We start from the raw sequence: 15324 nt of genomic DNA on the forward strand, positions 1-15324 counted from the left end.
TTGCAATATTCGCTTTACTGTAGTGGTCTGGAACTGAACCCACAATATTTCCAAGGTTTGCCTGTATACCGTTGTATATAAGGAAAATGCTAGAAAGGCAATAGGAAGATAGGAAAAGGGTTTCTATGCTGGAAAACTGTTTCTAATTCTTTTTTTTAATGTTTATTTTTTGAGAGAGAGAGAGACTGAACACTAGCGGGGGAGGGGCAGAGAGAGAGGGAGACACAGAATCGGAAGCAGGCTCCAGGCTCTGAGCTGTCAGCACAGAGCCCAATGTGGAGCTTGAACTCGTGAACCGCGAGATCATGACCTGAGCCGAATATCGGACACTTAACCGACTGAGCCACCCAGGCACCCCTCTAATTTTTTTAAACCATACAATCGAGGGGCGCCTGGGTGGCTCAATCAGTCATGCGTCCAACTTCGGCTCAGGTCATGATCTTGTGGTCTGGGAGTTCAGGCCCCGCATCAGGCTCTCTGCTATCAGCATGGAGCCCACATGGGATCCTCTGTCCCCTTCTCTCTCGGCCCTTTCCCTGCTTGTGCGCTCCCTCTTTCAAAACTAAATAAACATAAAAAAATGAAAAACAAAAAAAATAATCAAAACAAAACCAATACAATCGCTCTTTAAAGGTGTGTGTGCGGGGCGCCTGGGTGGCGCAGTCGGTTAAGCGTCCGACTTCAGCCAGGTCATGATCTCGCGGTCCGTGAGTTCGAGCCCCGCGTCGGGCTCTGGGCTGATGGCTCAGAGCCTGGAGCCTGTTTCCGATTCTGTGTCTCCCTCTCTCTCTGCCCCTCCCCCGTTCATGCTCTGTCTCTCTCTGTCCCAAAAAAAATAAATAAACGTTGAAAAAAAAAAAAATTAAAAAATAAATAAATAAATAAAGGTGTGTGTGTACAAATGTAGGCAAAGGAGAGAGAAAATGCAGGCAGTGAAGACACCCACACCGAACATTTAAGCTTGCTGAACTTTCCAATCGCCCCAGGCAGATGGGACCCTCAGACCCCTTTTGGAGACTGGAAACTGAGGCAAGGAGTGGGGAAGCAAGCAGCCAAGGTCTCACTAGCAAGGAGCAGAGATGGGACTCGAACCCGCACCTAACTGACCCAGAAGCATGAGCGCTTAAATTCTGGGCAACCCTACGCACCCAAAACTCAAACGTCCATAATCTTTGACGTTAATGAGGGTTCTTGAAAAGCTTCCTCAAGATACACATCCATGAGACACAACTTTCAAAAGGTACAGCAGCCTCCGAAGCGATGCTGATGGGAGCTTAACAAGGAGATAACAGTTCTCTGGGGAAAAAAAATACAACTATTGAAACAAAATCTCAATGACAGCATTCTCTTCGCAGAGCACGATTCACCCCCATAACACATGAATGCCTCTCCTCACCGAAACCTCAGCACCAGTCTGAATAAGGCGGCGAGGTTTCCTCGCACCACTGACACGGCTTGATGAGTGACCAGGCAAGATCTCGGCACGTCTGTTCTGGCTGACAAGGACACAGGCCTGGGCGAAGCTCGATTCGGCCGCTACGTTCCCCGGCGACTTACAAACCACACGCCCGGGTGTGACAAGGGAATAAATTACACAAGCAGTGAAGGAGAATGACGTTGGCAAAGCAGCAGTGAGAGCGGATTTGACCCTAGTCTAGCAAAACCCCGCTGCTGTCACCAGCTCTTTCTATGCTGCCAAGAGTGGCCGGGTCAAAAATCACATTGGCCCAATTCCAGCCGCACATTTATTCACGCAAAATCTCAAAAGGGAAACCTAAATATTGCCTCTTTTCTGACTTTTTGACAGCCTCCGAAATGAATCCTCAGTGTTCCCCACAGTGTAGTTCACAACAACTCGGGCCGGAAGTCAACTAACTTCTTGGTTAAAAAATGTATAAACAAAAGATCCTTTTTAGAAATGAGCTTTATTTTCAATGAGACTCAGTTCTGCAAGTCTACAGGTTTACTTGGTTACTTCTTCCTCCCGTCAGGTTTACCTACAAATCAGAATTTCAAAAACCACAACGAACAAATCAAACACCGGCAGGATCTGGGTGCTGACCACCGGCATTTCGTCTTGGCAATAAAAGGCCTGCCTTTCAATGAAGATTCTGTGCAAAATGCTAGATTTCCTCGAGTGAGGCTTCTTGATTTTCAACCTTGAAATCACTCACTTGAAAATCAGACCCGGAATTCCAAACTTTGAGAACTGGGTCCTGATACCCCCCCATGGACGGCACCCTCGTTCCGAAAATGATACAATTAATGGCCCCAAAAGTGACTTTAACAGAGGGCTTCAAGGCAAGGCAAAGTTTCTCCTAACACCCACATCTGCCTGCTCTGTACCTCTCTTCCATGGGAATCGGTAATACTTCACCCTTAAAGTCCTGGGGATGACCTCAGCTGCACTGAGTGGCCAAGCAGAGCCCATCGAGACAGGAAAGGAATTTGGACACAGGCCCAGCAACAATGAACTTGCTTGTTATTCGTAAATACGGTCCAGTAAAGAGGTTCCATCAAACTCAAAAGCCAACCTTTCTGTTCCAGATCCCTGGATAAAAATGATTTTTTCAAAACTTGGGTAATTGGAACCAAAAAGGATGGTTGTTTAAAATAAACGGAGAAATATCCAGAAGTGGGTTTCTAGCGGAAGCTTGGAAGAAGAGGAATTCCAATCTAAAAAAACAATCTAGACATGTTCTTTTATCCATAGGGAATGCAATGTTATCACATTCCCCTTCCATAAGCCCTCCTCAAACTCCTTAAGTAGTCAGCATTTCAGAGGAGAGACCAAAGTGAAAAGATCTTTGAAAAGAAAACAATGACGTGGCTGGGAAACCGTGTGCAGCTTGGCGAACATTTTTTTCCACCCACCACGAACTTGGGCTTTCTGGGAAGATCGCTGGTTTTCCAGTCAAAACCATTCTTGAAGTCATCAGGAACGGAGGAAGGGAGACCCGGCATCTGGGAAGGTGGTTCCTGGTTCCTGGTTCCTGGTTCCCGGGAAGGCGTATATCTGGGGCTCAGGAGCCAAACAGCCTGGAAAAGTCGGAGGGCAGAAATGTACATGAAGATGTGAACGAAGCAAAGCTATCGCTCTGAAAACCCTTTCAGAAGATTTTTTATGTTAGTATTAAGATTATTTTGTATCCTTTACAATTTTGTAAGTGATTTTTCTGTTACGCAACGTGAACATACTTAACACTACCAAACTGTACATTTTATTTTTTTTTAATGTTTTTATTTATTTTTGAGAAAGAGACAGAGCATGAGCCAGGGGAGGGGAAGAGAGAGGGGGAGACACAGAATCCGAAGCAGGCTCCAGGATCTGAGCTGTCAGCACAGAGCCTGACGTGGGGCTTGAACTCACGGAGTGTGAGATCATGACCTGAGCCAAAGTCGGAGCTTACCCGCCTGAGCCACCCAGGCGCCCCCAAACAGTACATTTTAAAAAGAAGAAAGCTATTTAACAAAGTATCTACTTCATCAGAATCTGTAACATTTTAGCCCATTCTCTATTACTGCCAGTCAGTGATGACTTTCATAAATTAAAAAAAAAAAAAAAAAAAAAAAAAAAAAGATATTAACGTTATTCCAGTGAACGAAGTCCTGAACAGGGAAGGCTTGGAAACTGTACAAATGTCCATGAAGTTAAGAATGGGTATGTAAGTTATGATAGAGGTTTACTGGGGAAAACCACAGGGCTGTTAAAAAGATATATATGGTGGGGGGTTGCCTGGGTGGCTCAGTTGGTTAAGCATCTGACTTTTGATTTCGGCTCAGGTCATGACCTCACAGTTCCTGAGTTCGAGCCCTGCATCGGGCTCTGTGCTGACAGTGTGGAGCGTGCTTGGGATTCTCCCTCTCCCTCTCTCTCTGCCCCTTCCCTGCTCTCATGTGTGTGCACGCATGCACTCTCTCTCTCTCTGAAAATAAACTTAAAATACACACACACACACACACACACACACACACACACACGGAACTCTGTTACCTTTACGACATTTCTATAAATCCAAACTCTTTCCAAAATAAAAAGCCTTTTTGAAAAACAAAACAAAACAAAGTGCAGGACCAACTGGATTACGACATGTGCAAAAGAATGAAGCTGGATCCCTACCTCACACCATCTACAAGGATTAACTCAAAGTGGATCGCAGACCTAACTATTAAAATTAAAATTAGAAAACTCTTAAAAGAAAACTTAGGCCTACAGGTGCCTGGGTGGCTCAGTCGGTTGAGCATCTGACTCTTGATTTTGGCTCAGGTCACGATCTTGCAGTTTGTGAGTTTGAGCCCTGCTTCGGGCTTTGCGCTGACAGCGTGGAGCCTGCTTGAGGTTCTCTCTCTCCCTCTCTCTCTCTACCCCTCCCCTGCTTGTATGCTCTCTCTCTCAAAATAAATAAATACACTTTTAAAAAAAAAAAAAAAAAAAAGAAGAAAGAAAAGAAATCTTAGGCTTAAATCTCCATGACCTCGGGCTAGGCAACAATTTCTTAGCTATTACACAAAAAGCACAAGTGACAGAAAGAGAAATAGATTGGAGTCTACCAAAACTAAGATTTTTTTTTGTGCTTCAAAGGACACCATCGAGAAATTGAAAAGACAACTCCCAGAATGGGAGAAAATACTTGCAAATCACATATCTGATAAGGGACTGGGATCCACACTATAAAAAGAACTCTTACAACTCAGTAATAACCCAACTAAGAAATGGACAAAGGATCTACACATTCTTCCAAAGAAGATATACAAATGACCAATAGGCACATGACAAGACGCTCGACGTCATTCACCATCAGGGAAATGCAAATCAACCCTTACATCCGCTAAGACGGCTCGGCTCTCATCAAAAAGACCGACAATCGCAAGCGTTGGCAAGGATGTGGGGAAACTGGAACCATCATACGCTTCTGGTGGGAAGGCACACTACTGCAGCGACTTTAAAAAATAGTCTGGCAGAAGCTCAAAAGGATAAATATAGAGTGACCCTAAGACCCAGCAATCTCACTCCTCGGTATTTACCAGACAGCCTCGAAAACGTGTACGCGAATGTTTGTATCAACAATGTTGGAGACAGCCGAAAAATGGAAACATCCCAGATAGCCATCAACGGATGGATACAAAAACAAGCCGAGGCGCAGCCATACAATGGACTATTCTTTGGCCACAGAAAGGAATGCAGTGTTGACATGCCACGGCATGTCGGAACCTACGAGACATCACGCTGAGTGAAAGAAGCCAGACACAGAAGGGGCCACACACTGTTACGGTTCCATTTATGTGAAATACCCAGAACAGGCAGATCCATAAAGAAAGCTGGAGGGAGGGGAGAACAGGCAGGAACTGCTTAGTGGGTCCGAGGTTTCCCTTTCGGGGGTGATGAAAACGTTCTAGAATTAGATGGCCGTGGTGGTTTCACAACCCTCTGAATATACGACAAAACACTGGGTTGTGAACACCAACTTGCACTTTTGTACTTATTCATCCTTTTCCGTGGTTTTACACGCTCGTGTTCTCCCGGTCTTCCTCTCCCCAATACTTCAGTATGAAGATTGCAACGTAGAGAAGACTTAACAGAACGGTTCGGTGAACACCCACATATACACCACCTCCATTCTGCAATTAACACTCTGTTGTACAGGGTACCTGTCAATCTGTCTCCCTTATCTTTGATGTGTTCCCAAGTTAAGCTGCAGACGGTAATACTCTCGGTCCCTAAACCTTCAGGCACGTTTCTCTCTGTATTTCAAGTTTTTCATGCCTTTTTAAAAATTCCAAAGTAGCTCAGCTCAAGCAATATAGAAGTGGGTGCAGGGAACTGTGAACCATCCCCTCAGGCCCTGTTAACCTCGTCAGCGGTCACAGCATGGTCACCTCTGAGCATGGTCACGTCTGCGGACAGCCTGGAGTAGATCCGTCCAACTCCCTGCCTGGAAGTCTCCCCACACACTTCAGGTATTTATTTAATGTTTACCGCGTGCAAATCACAACTGAGGCCAGAGTGTGCATTTAAGTGACATCCAGCCGCCTTTGCTTTCAAAACACTCCCCTGTGTAGACAGAAGTTTTAGCACACCATCAGTGACAGTAGCATAACGGTCGTACGGGCGTCCTTAGAATTACCTGACTATTCCCCTGTTCTTGGACACTTAGGTGATTTCCAGTTTTGTTTCGTTTTCTTTTTTTTGTAGCAAAAGTAGAACAGCTTTTATTATTTAAAAAGCCTTTGTTACTTTGAACACATCTAAGGCCTTATTTTATTTATTTTTGAGAGACAGAGCAAGCACATGAGTTGGGGGGGGAGCAGAGGGAGAGAGGGAGAGAGAGAGAGAGAGAGAGAGAGAGAGAGAGAGAGAGAGAGAATCTGAAGCAGGCTCCAGGCTCGGCACAGAGCCTGACGCGGGGCTCGAACCCACGACCCCGGGATGACGACCAGAGCCGAGGTGATTTCCAGTTTTTTAATATCCTGGGAAAGCCGGTCACTGCCTCTCTGACAGAGCCCTTTCTGAAAAAGATCTTCCCTCCCTGTGGCCCCTACTGGAAGAGCTGGCCTAGGTCAGGGGTCGGCACACTCCCTGTGTAGCAAGTGGCACTGTGCAGGCCAGGCAGTTTCCATCACAAGGTTTCAAGCACTCCACGGTAACCAAAAGCAGTCACAGGAATGGGTGTGGCCGCATGACAATAAAACATCAGGAAAACCAGGAAATAGATATGGCCCAAGGGCTGTGGTTCCCTGACTCAGCCTAAGTGATTCTGCTGGCACCAGGACAACCCCAATCTAGTAGGACCTGGGTGACACCAAGCTAGGTCAATCAGGCTCTGCTCTCAGGAAGCAGAATCAGCACACTAGGCTACAGACTAAGCCAGCCTTGGGCTCAGCTGGGACGTCACAGAAGAGGAGCAGTAAAGGAAGCTAGCTGGGAGAGAAGGATGATGAAGCCGCTGGACAGAAAAGAACAAAATGATAAAAACACACCGAGCTCGCCCCTGCCCCAGGACCTTCGCGCGTGCTACGTCCAGTGCTACTGTGCTTCTCTTCGGTTCTGCAGATGGCAAGGCTGCCTCTCGTTCTTTAGGTTTTGATTTAAACAGCACTTCTCAGAGAGGCTCTTCCCGACCATTTCCCAAACTGAGAGCCTCCCATTTGCCTCATGAGTGAGGTTTTCCTATTTATTTGTTTTCTGTCCCTGTCCCATCTGCTATACTGTGTGCATTCACTGATGGCAAGGACTATGGCTGTCTTGGTCTCAGCTAGAAGCCCAAGGCACAGCCCGTGCTGGATAGTTGTGAATGAATGAAGGAATGAATGAATGAATAGGTGGGAACGTGGAAAGACCGAGGCTGGAGGAGCACCCCCCAACACTGTTCTACCTCCTGTGAATCGTAGTTATGCTTCCCATGCTCTTCTGCAAATCCCCTGAGCTCTTCACGAGCCCTCTTTGTACCTGGACAGGCCTCAACCGAGCTCCCAAAGAGGGCCTCTCTGGGCATACATTGCGGTCCTCATTCTGGGCTCTAAAACACTTTCCAGTGACACAGTGAACCCCCCCTTCCCCCCATCTCCTAAGTCCTAAGTCCATCTCTAACAGCCACTGGACTGGCACAAGGTCCCCCCCAGCAACCCTAAATTCAGCATCTCAATTATTCAGGACAGTCGATTTTCCTTCTCTCCCTCTTTAGGGTGAAGCAAGGGACCAGCCCAGCATGGACAAAATGCCAGATTCTCCTACTGATTTTCCCGAGTCTGTTTACTAGGAGTCTCACAATTCATTAATAGCAGAATCAAAATTAAGGCCCCGCTGCTGGGAGGAAAACCAATCCGATTAGATTTGTTAAGCCTAATGAGGAAATGAAAAATGGGCACGAAAACAGAAAAAAGTCTGAAACCCTTCTGCTGGCTTCCAGCAGGGTAGGAAGCAGGGACCCAGCAGCACACTGGTCATTCAAGCCACATTTTCCACCCTGGCAAGACACCGAGCATACACTAAACACTGGCAAGAGGTAACAGGGCCAAGGCTCGAGGGAAGGTATCTCTTGGCAGCCTCTGCTGAGGTACCAGAAACAGCCAGGACTTGGAGAACACCGTGTTCCAGTCAAAGCTCCGGCCTAGACCACAGTGACACAGTCTAACCTGTGTAGACCCTGGGAGAGTTCTTATTTTGAAAGCAGAAAGCGTGACACAAAAGTGCCGACAGAGGAGACAGGGAATGACCATCAAGTGGGTCGATCTGGAGAACGACACCGAGGATGACACGGAAGGGGACAGGCAGGCTGGACTTACACAATCATGCAGAACATCATGAAGACATTCCACAGCGCAATGAAGATGCGGAAGTATCTGAGGCTCAGTAGGAACTCCCGGATGTTGTCACCTGCAAAGGCAGAAAGCATTTTTACAAGCACGGCTCGCATGTCTGCTGTCACGGCTGCAGTGTGCTTCTGCAGTTTCCGCCCGCGCCCATCCCACTACCCCACGTTCCAGGGGCAGCATGGCTTTCCCTGTGGGTCGCCTCTGCTCCCTGACCCTTGGCATTCTGGCAGTAGCTGCCACTGACCAACCCCTGAGAGCACCCAGTCCCCAGTCTCTGATTGGCTCAGGGAGGGAACATGTGACCCAAGTCTACCCAATGAGAGTCAGTCCTGAGATTTTTTTGTCTCAACCACTGGGAAGGAGGCATTTGCTTCCTGTCCATCTTTCTGGGCTAAGAAGTTGTAAGCCCAGTCCTTTGGGTCAGAGATTGGCAAACTGTGGCCCATGGGCCAAAGCCAGCCCGTCCCGCCTGTTTCTATATGGCCTGTTAACTAAGAATATCTTTGATACTTTTTAATAGTTAAAAAAAAATCAAAGGAGTATTTTGTGAGACACAAACATTACATAAAATTCATATTTCAGTGTCTATAAATAAGTTTTATCAAAATACACCCATGCCCCCTCATTTATATATAGGAGATAAACCTCAGAGCTATTGTGGATTTGGTTCTGATTCTAGACCACTGCAATAAAGCAAGTCAAATGATTTTTTTGGCTTCCCAGTGCATGTAAAAGTTACGTTTACACTATACTATATAGTCTATTAAATATGCAGCAGCATTACGTCTAAAAAATAATGTAAATACATTAATTTAAAAATTATTGGTGGGGGGCGCCTGGGTGGCTCAGTCGGTTAAGCGGCCGACTTCGGCTCAGGTCATGATCTCGCAGTCCGTGAGTTCAAGCCCCGCGTCGGGCTCTGGGCTGACAGCTCAGAGCCTGGAGCCTGTTTCAGGTTCTGTGTCTCCCTCTCTCTCTGCTCCTCCCCTGTTCATGCTCTGTCCCTCTCTGTGTCAAAAATAAATAAACGTTAAAATAAATAAATAAATAAATAAATAAATAAATAAAATAAAATAAAAAAATAAAAATTATTGGTGGGTGTATAGATGGTTTGATGCTCGGTTGAACATCCATCTGGCTCTTGGTTTCGGCTTCTGTCATGATCTCCCAGTTCGGGAGTTCGAGCCCCACATCTGCTGGGGATCCTCTCTTTTTGCCCTTCCCCTTCACTTGCTCTCTCTCTCTCTCTCTCTCAAAATAAATAAACTTTAAAAATATATATATTGCTGGGGTGCCTCGGTGGCTCAATCAGTTAAGCATCCAACTCTTCATTCTGGCTCAGGTCATGATCTCAGGGTCTAGAGCCAAGCCCCCCATAGGGCTCCAAGTTGGGCATGGAACCTGCTAAAGATTCTCTGTCTCCCGGGGCACCTGGGTGGCTCAGTCGGTAAAGTGGCCGACTTCAGCTCAGGTCATGATCTCATAGTTTGTGAGTTTGAGCCCTGTGTCAGGCTCTGTGCTGACAGCTCAGTCTGGAGCCTGCTTGGGTTTCTGTGTTTCCCCCTCTCTCTGCCCCTCCCCTACTTGCACTCCGTCTCTCCTCTCCCTCAAAAATAAACACATTAAAAAATTTTTTTTAAAAATTCTCTCTCTCCCTCTCCCTGAGTGCATGCACACTATCTCTCTCAAAAAAAAAAAAAAAAAAAAATACTGCCAACAAATGCTAACCATCATCTGAGCTCTCAGCAAGTCATAATCACTGATCACCGAAACAAATATAACAATGAAAAAATGTGAAAGCCTCCTAGAATTACCAAAATACGACACACACAAAGTGGGCAAATGCTGTTGGGAAAATTGTGCCAACAGACCTGCTCGCTCAGGGTGGCCACACACCTTCAGTTTGTAAAAAACAAAATTCTCTGCAAAGCACAATAAAACAAGGTATGCCTGGATTTGCCATGGCTGCTGTCAAGGAACGGAGCTGAGATGCGGCACCAGAGAAGGTACAACCCACAGGGCACCTGGGTGGCTCAGTCGGTTAAGCGTCGACTCTTGATTTGGGCTCAGGTCACGATCTCCCGGTTTGTGAGTTCCAGCCCCGCATCAGGCTCGCGCTGACGGCAATGCAGAGCCTGCTTGGGATTCTGTCTCCCTCTCTCTCCGCCCCTCCCTAGCTCGTGCGCACACGTGGTCTCTCTCCCTCTCAAAATACGTAAATAAGCACTAAAAAAAAAAAAAAAAAAAAAAAAAAAAAAAGAGACAGAGAGAGAGAGAGAGAGAGAGAAAGAAGGTATGACCCACAAAGCCTAAAATGTTTATGATCTGTCCCTTTACAGAAAAATGTGCCAAGCCCTGCTCTCGGGTCACCTTTGTAAAAACAAGCAGCCTGAGAGTAAAACCAACCCAGAAGGACAAGGAGAGGATTGCATGCAGGGCGGCTGGTATGAGCCCTGAATCCAGGTGTGCCTGAGAACCGTCCTACCCTTGGGAGGTTTCAACTTGCCTTACCCTTTGGCTGGGTTTTCAGTGTTTGCAGCTGAAAAAGGACACTAATGCAGGGAAGTGAAAGGGGAGTTCTGCTTTGATGATGATTCGCTGTAGTTCCCTGATGCCACAGAGCAGAACCCATTTCGAGAGGAAACAGCTTGGTACGATGAGACTCCAGAGATGTGGGTTCCAGAACCCTCCTTCGGGGTTTTAAGTCAATCGTCCTCCCTCACTAATCCTCCAGAATGAAATGAACGGGTCCAGATAGGGTAACCTACAAGCATGCTACCCAAAATGTCATCTCTAGACCACGGCTGTCCATTAAGTACAGAAAATACCAGGCAGGAGCTCAGAAATTTACACGGCCACCCGATATGACAGCCATCTGGCATCACTGCATCATCCAAGCACCAGATGAGCACACAGACTTGCTGAACGCAGCTGAGACGAGCCCGGTATTGTTCAACCCACTGGGACAGCCACGTGAAGCTCAGCCCAGACTGCAGATGTCAAACGCGGGTCCATCCCCAGCATGTCTGAGAGGCACTGCTCGGCAAGGCCCTTCCTTGAGCCCAGCATCAAAAAAAAAAAAAAAAAAAAAAACAGGCTCTCCTGCCATCAACGGGTGCTAACTAAAGGCCACTTGTTCCAGGCAGCAGCCAAGTGCAGGAGATACAGGGAGGAACGAGACAGGCATCCCTGCCCTAAGGAGCTCACACGGAGGACAAATACTAAACAAGTAATCACACACCTGATTATTCACCATGACAAGTGCCATGGGAGCATACAAAGGGGGCATCCAACCTAGCCCGTGCTGGGGAGCGGGGGTTAAGCGCTTCGAGGAAGAGTATAAGCTCCGGGGGCACCTGGGTGGCGCAGTCAGTTAAGCGTCCGACTTCAGCCAGGTCACGATCTCGCGGTCCGTGAGTTCGAGCCCCGCGTCGGGCTCTGGGCTGATGGCTCAGAGCCTGGAGCCTGTTTCCGATTCTGTGTCTCCCTCTCTCTCTGCCCCTCCCCTGTTCATACTCTGTCTCTCTCTGTCCCAAAAATAAATAAATGTTGAAAAAAAAAAATTAAAAAAAAAAAAAAAAAAGAGTATAAGCTCCGACCTTAAACTTGGGCAGGAGTTTACTGCCCTTCCACACAGGTGACCTCGGTCAGCCCCTGGCCTATAAATGCCCTAGCTTCCTCCTGTGTAAATGGGGGTGATGGGCAACTAGGAAGACCTCAGCACAGTGCCTGGCACACAGACAGCTCTCAACAAATGCAGCCACTACTGTGTCGGGGTCAGCCAGGCACAGGGAGAGGGGCATTTTCTGCAGCAGCAGCAACAAGCACAAGATTACTAGCTGGAAGGAGACGTGCACAGAGCCCCTGATCACAAGGAAGCCACTGCTGTGACTGTCCTTATCGTGGACACTCTCACCACCACCAAGCCCTCCCACCTCCTACCCACCCCAGCTCCGATTTAGATCTATAGACCACAGCCCCAGGAGTTGGGTCTAGTACCTTCCACAGAGTGGGTAAGCAATATACATATAGCTGCTGAATGAACGGATGTATGGACAAAAGAATGAATGAATGGATGGTCTAGTGACTGACGGTACAACCTGCGGGGCCCGAAAAAGCCAGGTTCCAATCAAGAGGCTGTCACTGGTTTACTATGTGACCACAAGCAAGTCAAGCCACAAGCCTGAACCTCAGTTTCCACACCTATAAAATGGGAAAATGCCCTTTACCTTTTAGGGGTGGAGACGGAGGGGAAATACCCATAGGAAGCACCTAAGGGGGCAGCTGCCACCACGTAGGCCCCCAATAAAAGGGAACTGTCAGACTGTCCTCAAATTCACTGCCCCTCAGGGTTCCTATCGTCCCTATGCAATGCTCCATCATGGCACCCACTGCCTTGGCTGCTCCCTGCTGTGTCCCCAGCATCCAGCACAGTGGCTGGCATGTGACAGGTGCTCAATAATGCTTGGTGAATGAATAAATGCATGGGCACAGTAGTCATGTACACGTCTCATGTCTCAAACAGTCACATGAATAAATTCAGCAAGAAGTGTCAAACCTAGGGCCTCCAGAGGCCAGGCAGGTGAAATGATATCACGATGAGGGGCTGGGACGAGTAGAGGCCACAGGCCCTGCTTCAACGGGGTCCTGTTTTTCTCAACTTCACCCAACAGGTGCCAAGAGGTTGCTTGAACCCTGAGCTGTAGGATGTTCAGATTTTTCTTCAAAAATTTTCTTGAAAATTCAGACAACTGAATTTTTACGTGACATCTGATTTATTTGAAAGCTAATGTTGGCATCTAATTAAAAAAGAAAAAACAGGTCTGCAGTACTCTGAAAGCAATAGCTACTTGTGAGGCTGTTCAGTTGCTTGTTCGTTCGTTCATTCATTCATTCATGCGGGAAGACTGGCACCACAAGGGCACAGAAATGGGCCAAAACAAGTTGGAGCAAGTGTGAGGGGCAAATATTAGCCACATGGTATCATACATAAAGGAAAATTCTAACTGTACGAAGTTATATGAGTTCTGACTTATGCGGGGAGGGTTAGCAGGAGAAAGAAGGTCGACAGAGGTGAACAAAAGGAACAGCACATCCTCAGGCCCAACTCTCTCTCTCTCTCACACACAATCACACACGCACACACATACACACACACACACACAGATTCTTAAAAAGAAAACTGAGTTAGGGCTTGGTAAGAACAAATTGTCCTCTCTGAATGGACCAATTTCAGAGTCCAGAAAGGAGGTCTTACCTGTGCTGGGCTCCCTCGACTCCTCCCCAAAGCCCTGCGTGTCCTTCTTTTTCCTACAAAGAGGAACAGACAGTATCCACTTTCGGTGGGACATAAAGACCACTCAGTCCTCTGGCCCTGACCCTCAGCTCAGAGGGCCTCGGACACCGTTTCAGCTCTAGCCCTGCAGCGGACTTGGTGACCTCGGGGGGTTTAATGCCCCTTTGGACCATCACCTACCGGCCAATCACAGCAAGGCCTGCAGCCACCAAGGTGGAGAGGTTAGTCTGTGGGTACGAAGGAAGGCTAAGAACTCTGGGGGGACGGGCCGGAGGCTCTCCGGGATGCAAGAAGGGAGATCGCCGGAAACGAAAAGTCTTGATTTCAAGTCACCATGGAGCGCAGGGTCACAGAAGGACAGACCAGGAAGGAGGCGTGGCCAGAGGGCTGGCTGGGACTTGGGGGCGTGGCCTACGACTTGGGGCGGGCTCACGCTCGTGGGGGCGGGTCTACGGGTCCCCTGGGTGGAGCCGCGATCCAAAGCGGCCTACTCACAGCTTAAAGTTGAGCACCGCCCCGGCGTTCATCAGCAGCGTCCTGCGAAGGGAGAATGAGGTTACCTGGGCCTCCCCTTGTCCCTCTTATCCTTCCTACCCCAGCCTCTAGCCCCCCTAATTACCCGAACAGCAGGATGTCCCCGATCATCGTTACGGCCAAAGCGTCCGTCAGAACCGGAAGCGGAAGCCTCGAAGAGGGAGGGGAGAGGAGCACAAACCGACCAATCTCGAGGCCGCGCTGGCGAGGGCTGGTCCAATCGAAGGCCAAGACATGCAGGGTCCCGCCCTCTGAAGGCCAGGCCCCTTTAGGAAAGGACAAGCGCCCCTTTTCTCTGGGAGGCCCGGAGGGTATTGAGGAGAGGGCGGGGCGATGGTGTGACGTCACCCGGGGCGGAGTCACCCGCGGCAGTATTAGGTTACGCACTGGAGGCGTGCCGCGCTGGAGTGAGGCCCCCAGCGCGCAGGAAAATTAGTGCAGTAGCTTTATTTTCTGGGCTGGGGTCTCCGATGCGGCTTCTGGAGAAACCGGGCCTTCTGACCACTGAGATGCACAGGGCAATGGGTCCTGATGCAGTGGGCTCTAGGCACCGATGCCCGGGGCGGGGCGGGGGGGGGGGTTCCTCCTGGGCCCCAGTGGAAGGCGGGGATCCCCACTAGGCTGGCGCTACAGGGGAGTGGGGGGGAGGGAGGAGGTCCCAACAGAGCTGTCCCTTCGGAGAACAGGGATCCCCGTGAGGAATGGAGATCGTAACTTACAGAGCCCCATAGAGGATTAGGGTCATGACAGTTCCACAAACAATTGGGGTCTTGACCCTCTGGGATACGGGAAGATGGGGTTCACAACTGGTCGGGCCCCACAGAGGGTGCTGGTCCCGATCCAAGGGTTCCAAAGAGGACATGGATCCTAATCGAGTCCCACCGGGACACGGTCCTAACTGATCCGTCCCGCCTGGGTGGGTTCCGCGCGGGAAGGACCCCCCCCTTCCCCCCGCCAGGGACGGCTACCCTGTCCAACGCACACCACAGGGACCCCTGCACCCCGCCTCGCTGGGCTGAATGGGGTCGCGATGGCCCGAGGGACGGAGTAGCGGACACCCGACTACGCTTCAAGGGACAGAACGGCCCCACCACCCGCCCCGGGGCCTGGGGCCGTCCCTCCTCTCCCGCGGGGGCCGGGTTGGGGGCGGCGCCTGGCGGGCGGGGGCGGGTCCAGCGGCG

At 49.1% G+C, this 15324-nt stretch overlaps 1 protein-coding gene across 1 annotated transcript; it reads right to left on the reverse strand.

Moving 5' to 3' along the window:
• Positions 1 to 1906: 1906 nt before the first annotated feature.
• Positions 1907 to 14326, reverse strand: SMIM7 (small integral membrane protein 7). Its single transcript, XM_045492443.1, has 5 exons — positions 14229 to 14326; positions 14105 to 14146; positions 13571 to 13623; positions 8284 to 8374; positions 1907 to 3039 (listed from the first exon to the last, which is right to left on the reverse strand). The coding sequence occupies exons 1-5, from the start codon at positions 14252 to 14254 to the stop codon at positions 3024 to 3026; spliced, it is 228 nt and encodes a 75-aa protein (XP_045348399.1). The 5' UTR covers positions 14255 to 14326; the 3' UTR covers positions 1907 to 3023.
• Positions 14327 to 15324: the final 998 nt, after the last annotated feature.

The sequence above is a fragment of the Leopardus geoffroyi genome, chromosome A2, assembly GCF_018350155.1.
Source record: "Leopardus geoffroyi isolate Oge1 chromosome A2, O.geoffroyi_Oge1_pat1.0, whole genome shotgun sequence".
Lineage (NCBI taxonomy): Eukaryota > Metazoa > Chordata > Mammalia > Carnivora > Felidae > Leopardus > Leopardus geoffroyi.